Raw genomic sequence first — 14,599 nt, forward strand, 5'->3', positions numbered from 1 at the left:
TTCACTGCCTCTATTTTCTGAGAGTCCACCTTCACTCCTTCCCCTGAGATGATATGGCCCAAAAACGCTACTGATTTTAACCAGAATTCACACTTAGAAAATTTGGCATATAGCTTGTGATCCTGCAGTGTTTGCAACACAATTCTGAGATGTTCGGCATGGTCAGTCTCGCTGCGGGAATAAATCAAGATGTCATCAATAAACACGATAACAAACAAATCAAGATAAGGCTTGAAGACCCTATTCATAAGGTCCATGAAAGCTGCTGGTGCATTCGTTAAACCGAATGACATTACCAAAAATTCAAAATGCCCATATCGAGTCCTAAAAGCTGTTTTTGGAATATCAACTTCCTTAACCTTCAACTGATGGTATCCCGATCTGAGGTCAATCTTGGAATAATACTGGGCGCCCTAAAGTTGATCAAATAAATCATCTATTCTGGGAAGAGGGTACTTGTTCTTGATGGTGACTTTATTCAACTAACGATAGTCAATGCACATGCGCAATGACACATCCTTCTTTCGGACAAACAAGACCGGTGCGCCCCAAGGTGAGACACTTGGCCTTATAAATCCCTTATCTAGCAGGTCCTTCAACTGGACTTTTAACTCTTTCAACTCTGCTGGGGCCATTTTGTAAGGCAGAATGGATATTGGCTTAGTGCCTGGAAGTAGATCAATTCCAAAGTCAATCTCTCTATCGGGAGGAATTCCAGGGAGATCTTCGGGAAACACTTCTGGAAACTCATTTACAATTGGTACCGATTGGAGAGTAGGGATTTGAGCATCTGCATCCTTCACTCGAACCAGGTGATAGATATATCCCTTGGAGATCATCTTTCTAGCTTTAAGATAGGAAATAAACCTACCCCTAGGTGCTACTGCATCACCCTTCCATTCTAAGACTGGTTCACCGGGAAACTCAAAACTTACTATTTTGGTTCTACAACCCACTTTGGCATAACATGACTCTAACCAATCCATGCCCATGATCACATCGAAGTCTAACATCTCCAATTCTACTAAGTCTGCTACAGTAAGACGATGACGCACTTTAACTGGACATCCCTTATAGATATACCTTGCTATAACTGATTCTCCAACTGGAGTGGACACTTCAAAGGGTTCACACAACTTTTCTGGTTCTATCACAAATTTCTTTGCAATATATGAGGTTACATAAGAAAGGGTGGATCCTAGATCTATAAGAGCATAGACATCAAAAGTGAATATTGTTAGCGTACCTGTGACAACATCTCCACGAGCCTCTGTATCCTGACGGTCTGCCAGTGCATACAAGCGGTTTCGACCACCGCATGCATCATTAGACTTTGCTGTTTCGGCGCCCTTGTTGGGCCTAAGAGTTATGATGGGCTGCTGAATTAGTGGACTGAGCTGCATTGCCTCCATTGTTCTATTTTGCCGATGGACAATCCCTGAAGAAGTGGCCCTGCTGACCGCACCCACAGCAACCATTTGTGCCCAAACAACACAACCCTGGGTGCCTCTTACCACACGTGTTGCAAATAGGGTAACCAGGGACTCTGTAGCCCACACTAGCCTGTGACTGCGAATCTGCTGTTCTAAAATTCTGGTTTTTCTTGTTAAACTTCGACCTCGAAACCGGTGCACTAGCTGAAGATGGAGCAGGTCCTGATTTTGATTTCTTGAAAAACTGGCGATTGCCTCCTTCTTCAGATCCCCCATGGTTGAAATTTCCTGCAGACTTAGCTCTCTTGCTGAATTCCCTCTCCTTCTCTCTCCGTAGCCGCTCTTCTTCCTTCAACCTATCTTCGTTCCCTTGAACAAAGGCTACCATTTTAGTGATGGTCATGTCATTATTCTGAGCAGTTATATTAGCATCAGCAAACAATTCATCTGAGAGCCCCAACACAAACCGCCTAACTCTGGCCCTCATTTCACGTACCATTTCTGAAGCATACTTGGCCAGAGAGACGAACTTGAGGTAGTACTCATTCACACTCATATCATTCTGTCTGAGTCTCTCAAACTCCAAAGCCTTAGCTTCCAAGACCTCAATGGGTAGAAAGTGCTCAAGGAACACATCTGCAAAATCCTTCCAAGTCGCAGGATCTGCATCCTCCCCTCGGGACTCTTCCCATGTTTCATACCACGTGTTGGCAACATCCTTCAGCTGGTACGCAGCAAGCTCTACTGCCTCAGTGTCTGTAGCATGCATCACTCAAAATATCTTCTGAACCTCACCAATGATGTTTTGCGGATCCTCATCCTTTTTAGACCCTGTAAAGACGGGAGGTTTTATGTTGAGGAATTCCCTAGACCTGGAACTACCCGTCTCACGAACATCACTTGTTCCCTGCCTTTGAGCCTGATTAGCAACAATCTGGGTGAGCAATTGGATAACTCCCCTGACATCCATGTCTGAAGCACTGGGCACTGAGCCCGATACAACTCCCTAGGCTCGAGTGTCCTCCTCTTGAGCAGCATTAGTTGTGGCCCCCTGGCTAGTAGCTGAGGCCCTCCTAGTGTACTTTCTTTTTGCAGGCATTTTTCTGAAATATGCAATTCGCACGGGTTAGAAAGATTCCTGAAAGGAAATCTCTAACTGCACGATCTAGAGTATGAAAGAAATGGAACAATCTTAGATGTCTTGGTGGTCAACTACTTACATGTGTGGCGTGCACACACATAAAAGAGACCCCACTAGACACGACTTCGTAGACTTCCTAGGACTCTTGAACCTAGGGCTCTGATACCAAGATTTGTCACGCCCCGAACCTGGGCCTAGACGTAACACGACACTCGGTGCCTGACTACAAGTGACCGAGCGAACCAACTGGCTGGCTGAATCAATATGTGGTGTAACTATGAGCTAGAGATAAATATAAAACATGATAATCTACTAAAGAGTCTAACTGAAATATCATAGATGCGGAAAATACTAAACGATCTGCAAGTATAAACAAGTAGACGACAAGGCTAACATATGAAATCCTGCTAAGATCTGACTGACTGGGTTATAGTCTGCGAAGCCTCTAAAGAATACTGAAAATGCTAACTGTTTACCGGAACAAGGTCCCCGGTATACCTTATTAACTGAAATACTAGAATGACTAAAACAAAAGAGAAATAAGGCCCCGGAAAACTGGGGCTCACCAATAGCTGATACGAGATATCATAGCAAGCAGAATCGTCAACCTACAAATCGTTACCTGCATCGCGAGATACAGGCCCCGGGCAAAAGGGACGTCAGTACATTTGAATTGTACTGGTATGTAAAATAGCTGAACAAAAGAACTGTCAATACTGAAACTGAAACTGAACTGCTAGCTGATAAACTGATAACTGAACAAGGAAGTAAAGATGTGAATACTCCTTTTTTTTGAATGATGAACAACCTGTTTAACTGAATATTAAAACTGCGGCCTCAGGCCCAATATGTATATATATATGTTCACAACTGCGGCCTCGGGCCCAAGTATACGTATACATAACTGCGACCTCAGGTCCAAAATGCATAAAGCATAAACTGCGGCCTCAGGCCCAAATACAGGTGTTCAACATACAAGAATTTAAATCAGGAACTGAGAATCATACTGTAATATGTGATACTGAAACAATGAGCCATACCGGCTTACATGATACTGGTATAGTGAATAGGATTAAACTAAGATGAGTATTCATAATAAGTTGATTTGTCATAACTGAAACTCATAGAATATCGAATGATCATGAAACTATGTCATCTAGAGAATATAAGTTCTACTTCTATTCATGGAACAAAGGCATAATTATTTTCTGAGGAAACTAGTAATGTTCATGATGAATGGGACGTAGGGAGAATCATAGATATTCCCAAACGTAAAGAGTTAGCCTTACATACCTCAATTTGCCCCTTAGTGATACTACAATGATCCACACTACTACGACCCTTCAATCTACAACAACAACATCCAATGGAACCAATATTAGTAATAAATTCCATAACTTATATCATTTCGGCATATTATCAAACACCTTGAAGGCATAGATATTTACACCTCATAACTATAGTGTTGGTTCATCCAACTATCACCATTAACCAACAATTCATTCCACCATCATTCCTAACAAATTTATAACTTCCAACAACATATGTATGACTATCCATTCACACCCAACCAACAAATCCTATCAAATAATCACCTTTAAATCCTTACCATGGTCATGCATTTAAATTGGGAATTTATGACTTCCAATCACCATACCATAAGTTGTAATACTTGATTCATACTCATAATTCCATAATAACACCATATATGTAAGTCTAAGGGTGTAGGATTACCTCTTGTAGACCAAATCTTGAAAGACAACTTTTAGGGTGTTCTTGAGATTTTGAAGAAATCCTATGAAACCCAATCAAAATCATGTTGTAACTAGTGATCGAGAAGTGAAATCACCATGAAAACACACTTAAAAACTCACCTTAGGTGTGCAATTGGATGCCTTGGTCGAGTTGTGGTGTAGAGGAAACCATAAGCTTGAGAAGTGACTCAATTTCTATTATTTCCGTCCTTTAAAGTATTTAAAACTTTTCAGATGCGAGAGTTCGCGCACTTGTTCGCGCGATTGTTCGCGCGCGCGAGGCATAATGCTCAGCGAAAACGCGCGACTTCGTGCTAGTGACACCTGCCCAGCAAAATAGTCATAACTTTCTTTATATACCTCCAAATGATGAACGGTTTGTTGCGTTGGAAACAAGACTCAGAGGGATTTAATTTGATAGGTTATGCATCACACAACTCGTTATATAATCGGATATATGATCGTTCAAAGTGAGGTCTTATGCGCACTCATTTACAGATTTGTCTAATATGAAACTTTTCCAACTTGGCTTAGACTTAGGCCTCTCCTTAGACCCCAATTCACCTATAATATGACTTATACACTTATTAACATAACCACTCAATTACCATCACGATAATGCTCGTTTAATGCATCCACAACCGATTCAAATTACGGGGTGTTACAGAAACTCTCTTTTGATGCCTCCAATAGATTCCTTGTAAATTTTAGTCAAGTTAGGCTCTTGAATCACTCCATTGACCTTATATTGAAGGAGATATGTTGGTTTCAATATTTGAAAATAGTGAAGCTTTTTAAATACTAATTCAGTGGCAATTTCGTAATTAATATGAAAAATCTAGCAACCCAATTCTTAGTAAAATGACCACAAAATCCTCATACGATGTCCAAATTCGATGATTCTTTTTGCTATAGCTCCATAATTACGATACGGATCTAATGCTTCAATATAAAAATACGAAGCTCATTTGATTAATGTAGTAACATTTATACTTGAAAAACGACGTCGAAACATTAAAAAAATGAGCGCAACACAACCCAACCTATCCGAAACTCACCCAAGACCCTTGGGATCCCGTTTGAACATACCAACAAGTCCCATATCATAACACGGACCTAATCGAGGCCTTAAAACACACATAACAACATCGAAACGGTGAATCACACCTCAATTCGAAATCAATGAACTTAAAACTTCAAACTTCCACAACTGATGCCGAAACCTATCAAATCACGTTCGATTGACCTTAAATTTGAACACAAGTCACATGTGACATTATGGACCTGATCCAACTTTCGGAATCAGAATCCGACCCTGATATCAAAAAGTCTACCCGGTCAAACTTTCCAAAATTTCAACATTCACTATTTCAAGCCAAATTCTTCTTCGAACCTCCAAATCACAATCCGGATGCACTGTAAGTCCAAAATCACCCAATGGAGCTGACAGAACCATTAAAAATCCAATCCGAGGTCAAATTCTAAAAAGTCAAAACTTGGTCAAACTTTTAAATTTTAAAGCTTCTAGCTGAGAATCTTTCTTCCAAATCAATTTCAAATAACCTGAAAACCAAAACCAACGATTCACTTAAGTCATAATACTTCATACGAAGCTACTCATACCCTCAAACAACCGAGCGAAGTGTAAATGCTCAAAATGACTGGTTGGGTCGTTACATCCTCCCCCACAAGATCAACATAAATCCCAATTAGCAGCAAGTCAAGTAGAAAAAATGGAAGGAAGGCCACATCAGAATGAAGTCATCAATAGCGAAATCTCTAAACTATTAAAAATCGATTCAATAAGAGAAGTCAACTATCGAAGTGGTTGGCGAACGCTGTGGTCGTACAAAAAAAGAATGGTAAATGGAAAGTGTGTATCGACTACACTGACTTAAATAAGGAAAGCCCTAAATATTCTTTTCCTTTGACCTATATCAATCAAGTCATAAACGCCATTACTGGCCATGAACTATTGAGCTTTTTGGATGCCTATTTCGAATACAACCAACTTATAATGGACCTAGAGGATCAAGAGAAACATCTTTCATAACCAAAAATGGGATAACATAAAGCCATTCGGTCTAAAGAACGCAAGAGCAATGTATTAGAGGCTGGTCAATACAATATTCAAAGATTACATCAAGAAGTCTATGGAAGTCTATATCGATGACATGATAGTTAGGTCACTATAGGTACATGACCACCTAAAGGAAATGTTTGCTATGCTCATGAAGCCGAATCCAAAAAAATATGATTCCGGAGTGGCATCGGCTAAGTTTCTTAGTTTCCTAGTATGTAATAAAGGGATAAAAGTGTCACAACCCAATCCCCGAACCCGGTCGTGATGACGCCTCTCGTGAAGACAAGGTTAGCCAAACCAAAACGGAACACCTCTTTTAAGCAGTTAATCATCATAAATAGTAATAATATATAATATAATGCTCATAAGTTGCGAAATTTAACGATAATAACAGCAGGAACCATCCCGACACAGCCCAAACTGCGGTGTCACCAGTCATGAGCTACTACAGAATCTGCTATAGGTCTACAAGTACGGAATCTGATACAACAGTCTGAAGAAAACATAAATGATAGAGGATAAGAGAGACAAGGGGGTTGCAGACGTCAACAGCTACCTCATAACTCCAAATCACTGTAGAGCCTGGAAGGAATCAGCGCTCAGGTGCGAACTCTGCTATACCTGAATCTACACACACAGTGTAGGGAGTAATGTGAGTACTCCGAATCAGTGAGTAATAATCACAAATAATGGATGAAAGTATGAAAACACGTAAAGGCACAAAGCAATTCCATATCAACCAATAAAATCCCTTAAAACAGTAAATCAGTGAAGAAATCAAATGATATTCTTTTCTAAAACGAGTAAAACAGGTAATTAACAAGTAGAAATCCGCCCCTCGGGCACAGTATCAATCGCTTAGCATAGTATCAGTCCCTCATGCTCACTCTCAGTACAGTATCAGCCCCTCCGGCTACCTCACAATCACTCACCATAATGGTCAGCCATTGTTACCTGACCAAATTGCATCAAACAGTGTCATTGTTACCACTGTTTCAAATCACATAGGTACCCGCGCTCACTGTGGGTCTGCAGACTTCGGAGGGGCCCCTTACGGCCCAAGCGCTATATCAAGCCACCTCGTGGCATCATCACTCACCATATCCTCACATCACTCAAGCCACCATATGGCATAAATAGTATCTCAGGCCCTCAGCCTCATATCACTCAGCATATCCTTACATATGGCTCTCGGCCCCACTCAATCCAGAAATCATCATAAGCCCCTTGGGCATTAGTAAAACAGTAGTTCTCAGCCCAAAACATGATGTAGAAATATCATTTAAGTTTCAAATCTGAGTAAAAGTGGCTGTGTTTGTAAAACAGTAGATATCAACAGGACTGAGTTCAAATAATAAGTCAAGCAGTAAGGAAACAGTGATAAAAATCCCCGAAGGGTTCAAATAGTTGGCACGAAGCCCAAATATGACAATCAGCCCAAATCATGATGGTAACAAATGAATTTCAGTCAAATATTCGGTAAAATCATCAATCGGGATGGACCAAGTCACAATCCCCAGTAGTGAAAAACCCCACGCTCATCATCCAGCGCGTATCTTGCCTCAATATAGCACTATGATGTGCAATCCGGGGTTTCAAACCCTCAGGACATCATTTACAACCATTACTCACCTCGAACTGGCTAATTCTCTAGCTCACGACTCCTTTGCCACTTGAATTGGCCTCCAGGTGTGTCGAATCTATCCAAAATCAGAACGAATACATCACAATATGCTAAGGGAACAAAGCCCAAGAGAAAACATTCGAAAAATATCAAAAATCTCAAAATTAGCAAAACCCGAGCCCCGGGCCCACATCTCGGAATCGGGTAAAAGTTACATTTTCAGAATCCTCATACCCTCACGAGTCCAACCATACCAAAATTATCCAATTCCGATACCATTTGGTCCTTCAAATCATCATTTTGCATTTTTGAAAGGTTTCACAATTTTCTTCCCAAATTTCATCTCAAATCACGAATTAAATGATGATTTCAGTGATAGATTCATGTATTCTAGCCAAATCTGAGTTAAAATCACTTACCCCGATGAATTTCTTGTAAAACGTTCGAAAAATTGCCAAAATCCGAGCTCTCTAGGTCAAAATATTAAATAAAACCCAAAACCTCGTATTTATAGGTACCCCTCAGGTTTCAGCTCATGCGGGCCGTACCAAAACGCACGCGGTCCGCGCAAAGGCAACACGCGGCCGAACTGGCCTCCCTCTGCAGTGATAGGCTTTAGTATTTTGGCCATAACTTTTGCTACAGATGTCCAAATTGCGATATCTTTACCTTTCTGGAAACTAGACACGAAGGGATACAACAATTGTTTTTCAATCACCTCAAAATTCCTTGTGGATCAAAAGATATGAGCTTCCGAAGTAGGACCAGTGGATCGTTCCCCACCGCGGCCGCACACCACTTTGTGCGGTCCACATGACACCTACCGCGGCCGCATCTGACTTTGTGCGATCCGCACGGAACTCACCGCGGAAGCACTGATTTTTGTGCGGACCGCATGGTTGAGTTCTGGGGCCTGCAACCCCTGTAGGCCTGCTACAGCAATGATTTTTGCACTAAAACATCCCGGAACCTACCCGGAACTCCCGAATGACAAAATGAAGCTACTGCAACTCTCGAAATTCTATTCCGACCCCTATATAAAAATCTCATCTATCAACCGAAATTCGCCAATTCAAGCCTTAATCTTCTCTACAACTCCAAAACCCATTTTGATCGCCCTCCTAAGTCATAAATCACCTCCCGAAGCTAACCGAACCATCAGAACTCACTTTCGAGCCTTCTAACACATAAGTCTACATCCGGCTGACTTTTCCAACTTAAGCCTTCTTAAAAAAGACTAAGTATCTCATTTCTTACTGAATCCTCACCGAACTTGAACTAATCCACTCGATCACATAAAACACGAATAACGAAGCGTAAAGAAACTGAAATGGGGGAAACGGAGCGGTAACTCATGAGACGACTGGCCGGGTCGTCACATCCACCCCAACTTAAACAAACGTTCGTCCTCGAACGAGTCAAGAAACATACCTTAAGCCTCAAACAGATGAGGATATCTGCTCCGTATCTCCCGCTCGGTCTCCCAGGTAGCCTCCTCCGCCTCCTCCACGGGCCGACCTCTCCACTGCACCTTCACTAAAGCTATGTCCTTTGACCTCAACTTCCGAACCTAGCAACCCAAAATAGCTATTGGCTCCACATCAAAGGTCAAATCATCATCCAACCGAACCGTGCTGTAGTCCTACACATGAGACGGATCCCTACTATACTTCTGGAGCATAGACACATGAAATACCGGATGCACATTCGACAGGCTGGGTGGCAAAGCAAGCTCATAAGCCACCTCTCCAATCCTCCGAAGCACCTCAAAAGGCCCAATGAATCGAGGACTCAACTTGCCTTTCTTCCCAAATCTCATAACACCCTTCATGGGCGAAACCTTCAGCAAGACCTTCTCACCAACCATGTAGGACACATCTCGAACCTTCCGGTCCGCATAACTCTTCTGACGTGACTGCGCTGTACGAAGCCTCTCCTGAATCACTTTCACCTTCTCTAAGGCTTCCTGAACCAAATCTGTCCCCAATAGTCTAGCCTCGCCGGGCTCGAACCAACCAACCCGAGATCTACATCGCCTCCCGTACAAAGCCTCATATGGAGCCATCTGAATACTCGACTGGTAGCTATTGTTGTAAGCAAACTCTGCAAGTGGTAGAAACTTATCCCATGAACCTCCAAAGTCAATAACACAAGCACGCAACATGTCCTCCAATATTTGAATAGTACGCTCAGACTGTCCGTCCGTCTGAGGATGAAATGCTGTGCTCAACTCTACCTGAGTACCCAACTCTCTCTACACGGCTCTCCAAAACTGTGAAGTAAACTGAGTACCTCTATCTGAGATGATGGAAACAGGAACGCCATGCAACCGAACAATCTCCCGGATGTAAATCCTTGCCAACCGCTCTGAAGAATAGGTAGTACACACATGAATGAAGTGCGCAGACTTGGTCAGCCAATCCACAATCACCCAAATAGCATCAAACTTCTTCAAAGTCCGAGGAAGTCCAACCACAAAGTCCATCGTGATTCTCTCCCACTTCCACTCGGGAATAACCATCTGCTGAAATAATCCACCCGGTCTCTGATGCTCATACTTCACCTGCTGACAGTTGAGACACCGAGCTACAAATCCCACAATATCTTTCTTCATTCTTCTCCACCAATATTGCTGCCTCAAATCCTGATACATCTTCGCGGCACCCGGATGAATGTAATACCGCGAGCTATGGGTCTCCTCCAGAATCAGCTCTCTAAGCTCATCCACATTTGGCACATAAATCCGGCCCTGCATCCTCAACACACCATCATCACTGACGGTCACATCTCTGGCATCATCATGCTGGACTCTGTCCCTAAGGACAAGCAAATGCGGATTATCATACTGGCACTCTCTGATGCGATCATATAAAGTAGACCAAGAAACCACACAAGCCAACACCAGACTGGGCTCCGAAATATCCAAACTCACGAACCGATTGGCCAAGGCCTGAACATCAACCGCAAGAGGTCTATCCCAAACTGGAATATATGCCAAACTCCCCATACTCACTATCTTACGGCTCAAAGCATCGGCCACCACATTGGCCTTTCCCGGATGGTACAGAATAGTGATATCATAATCCTTAAGCAACTCCAACCATCTCCGCTGCCTCAAATTAAGATCTTTTTGCTTGAACAAATGCTGAAGACTGTGATGATCCGTGAACACCTCACAAGATACGCCATACAAGTAATGCCTCCAAATCTTCAATGCGTGAACTATGGAAGCCAACTCTAAATCATGAACAGGGTAGTTCTTCTCATGGGGCTTCAACTGCCGAGAAGCATAAGCAATAACTATACCCTCCTGCATCAACACACAACCAATACCAACTCTTGAAGCATCACAATACACAGTATATGAACCTGAAGCTGATGGTAAAACCAACACTGGAGCTGTGGTCAAGGCTGTCGTGAGCTTCTGAAAGCTCTCCTCACACTCGTCTGACCATATGAATGGAGCACCCTTCTGAGTCAATTTGGTCAAGGGCGATGCAATAGATGAAAATCCCTAAACAAACCGGCGATAATAGCCTGCTAACCCAAGAAAGCTACAAATCTCTGTGGCTGAGGACGGTCTGGGCCAACTCTGAACCGCCTCTATCTTCTTCGGATCAACCTGTATACCCTCGCTGGACACCACGTGCCCCAAGAAAGCCATTGAACTGAGCCAAAACTCACACTTGGAGAATTTTGCATAAAGCTTCTCTTCTTTCAGTCTCTGCAACACAACTCTCAAATGCTCTGCGTGCTCCTCCTGACTACGCGAGTACACCAAATATCATCAATGAATACAATAATGAACGAATCCAGATAAGGCCGAAATACACTGTTCATCAAATGCATGAATGCTACTGGGGCATTGGTTAGCCCGAAGGACATAACAAAAAACTCATAATGACCATATTTGGTCCTGAAAGTAGTCTTAAGAATATCTGAATCCCTGATCTTCAACGGGTGATAACCCGAATGGAGATCAATCTTGGAGAACACCCTCGCTCCCTGAAGCTGATCAAATAAATCATCAATGCGAGGCAAAGGATACTTGTTCTTGATTGTTACTTTGTTCAATTGCCTATAATCAATGCACATTCTCATCGTGACATCCTTCTTCTTTACAAACAAAACCGGTGCGCCCCAAGGGGACACACTAGGCCGAATGAACCCCTTATCTAGGAGTTCCTGAAGCTGTTATTTCAATTCTTTCAACTCTCCTGGTGCCATACGATATGGCGGAATAGAAATGGGCTGAGTGCCCAGCACCAAGTCAATACCAAAATCAATATCCCTGTCCGGTGGCATGCCCGGCAGGTCTGCAGGAAAAACATCGGGAAAATCCCTCACAACTGGGACAGAATCAATACTAGGAGTCTCAGCTCCAACATCCCTCACAAATGCTAGATATGAAAGGCAACCCTTCCTAACCATACGCTGGGCCTTCAAGAAAGAGATCACTCTACTAGGGATATAATAAGTCACACCACGCCACTCGATCTGCGGTACAACCGGCATAGCCAAAGTGATTGTCTTAGCATGGCAATCTAGAATAGCACGACACGGAGATAGCCAATCCATGCCCAAAATGAAATCAAAATCCACCATGCTCAATAGCAATAGATCCACTCGGGTCTACAGACCCCCAATAGTCACCACACATGACCGGTACACATGGTCTACAACAATAGTATCGCCCACTGGAGTAGATACATGAACAGGTAAAGAAAGAAACTCATGGGGCGTACCCAAATAACGAGCAAAGTATGATGACACATAAGAAAAGGTGGAACCGGGATCAAATAATATAGAGGCATCTCTGTGGCAGACTGAAACAATACCTGTAATGACAGCATCTGAAGTAATAGCATCTGGCCTGCTAGGAAGTGCATAGAAACGGGCCTGACCGCCCCTTGATCGACCTCCCCCGCTGGGGCGACCCTTAGCTGCTTGACCTCCACCCCTAGCTTGCTGGGCGGGTGGTGAGGTAACTGGAGTAGTAGTCGAGGGCTAACCCCTCTGCTGAGATGAACTAGACATACGACGAGGACACTGCCTCCACACATGTCCAAACTCTCCACACTCATAAAAACTCCCAGTTGCTAGAGAAGGGGACTAAAAGGGAACCCCTCACACCGGAGTGACCAGCTGATGCACTCAGCATAGAAGAACCCTGAGCTGACGGGGCACGAGATGAACTCTTGGCTGGAAGGGCACTAAGTGATGACTGGCCCCGCTGAGATCCATGATGACCATGACCCGAAGATGCCCCGCAATACTTTGGGCGGGTTGACTGAGCATGACTGAAAGAACGGCCTCTACCATGCTGAAATTGGCCCCTCGAAGAAGCACCACTATAACTGCCAGATCCTCGAGGCTTCTTGGCCTCCCTCTCCTCTCGATCCTGACGGCGAACCGTCTCAATCTCTTGAGCAATATCGACCACCTCCTCGAACGTATCACCCAACACCCTCTCTCGGGTCATAAGAATACGCAGGTGATAGTTAAGGCCATCAACAAATCTCCTGATCCTCTCACGATCTGTTGGAACCATCCAAATGGCATGACGAGCCAACTCAGAAAACCTCGACTCATACTGTGACACAGTCATATCCCCCTGTCGCAACCACTCAAACTGTCTACGCAGCTCCTCTCTACGGGACTGCGGCACATACTTGTCTAAGAAGAGAGTTGAGAATTGCTGCCAAGTAAGGGGCGCTGCTCCAACCGGCCTACGCCTCTCATACGCCTCCCACCATGTGAAGGCAGCCCCATTAAACTGAAAGGTGGTAAATGCCACACCACTAGTCTCAAGAATCCCTGCTGTACGGAGCATCCACTGACACTTATCAAGAAAACCCTAGGCATCCTCGCCCTCGGCACCACTGAATGACGGAGGCTGGAGTCTACCAAACCTCTCAAGACGACGCTACTCATCATCCGGCATAACTGGCACAATAAACTCCTAAGCTGGTGCAACCAGCTGAGCCGGAGGTGCCCCTAGTGTCTGTAGTCCCTGCACTACCTGCTTAGGTGTGCGAGTAGCGGGGGTCTGATTGCCTCCCCCGGCCTATGAAGTAGCTACTGCTGTAATGGCTGAAATTGCCTGAGCCAGGCCAGTGCAAACTGATAAGATCTGTGACAAGGCCTCCTAAAGACCCGGAACCATGATAGGCACAACTGGTGCTTGAACTGGTGCTGTTGGAGCATCCATAGCGGGAGCCTGATATGGAGTCGGGGCAGCTGGTGCATCAATAGGTGCTGCCTTCGCTGCTTTGCCTCTGCCTTGTCCACGACCGTGTCTATGGCCTCTGGTGGCCTCAGTGGGTGGCACTGGTGGTCGTCCACCTCGTCCGGTAGCTCGCGTCCACACCATCTGTGAGAGAATGGAATATTAGATGTTTAGTACCCGGACCAACAAGTTCACACGACAAGAGTTTCAAGAATATGAAATTTTCCCTAAAGGTTCTGCAGCCTCTCGAGGATAAATACAGACGTCTCCGTACCGATCCGCAAGACTCTACTAAACCTGCTCATGACTCGTGATACCTAAGTAACCTAGGCTCT

General features: G+C 43.9%; 1 protein-coding gene across 1 annotated transcript; it reads right to left on the reverse strand.

Annotated features, from left to right (window-relative positions):
* Positions 1-482: 482 nt before the first annotated feature.
* Positions 483-1,412, reverse strand: LOC142180763 (uncharacterized). Its single transcript, XM_075252831.1, has one exon. The coding sequence runs from the start codon at positions 1,410-1,412 to the stop codon at positions 483-485; it is 930 nt and encodes a 309-aa protein (XP_075108932.1).
* Positions 1,413-14,599: the final 13,187 nt, after the last annotated feature.

Source organism: Nicotiana tabacum, chromosome 5 (genome assembly GCF_000715075.1).
Source record: "Nicotiana tabacum cultivar K326 chromosome 5, ASM71507v2, whole genome shotgun sequence".
NCBI lineage: Eukaryota > Viridiplantae > Streptophyta > Magnoliopsida > Solanales > Solanaceae > Nicotiana > Nicotiana tabacum.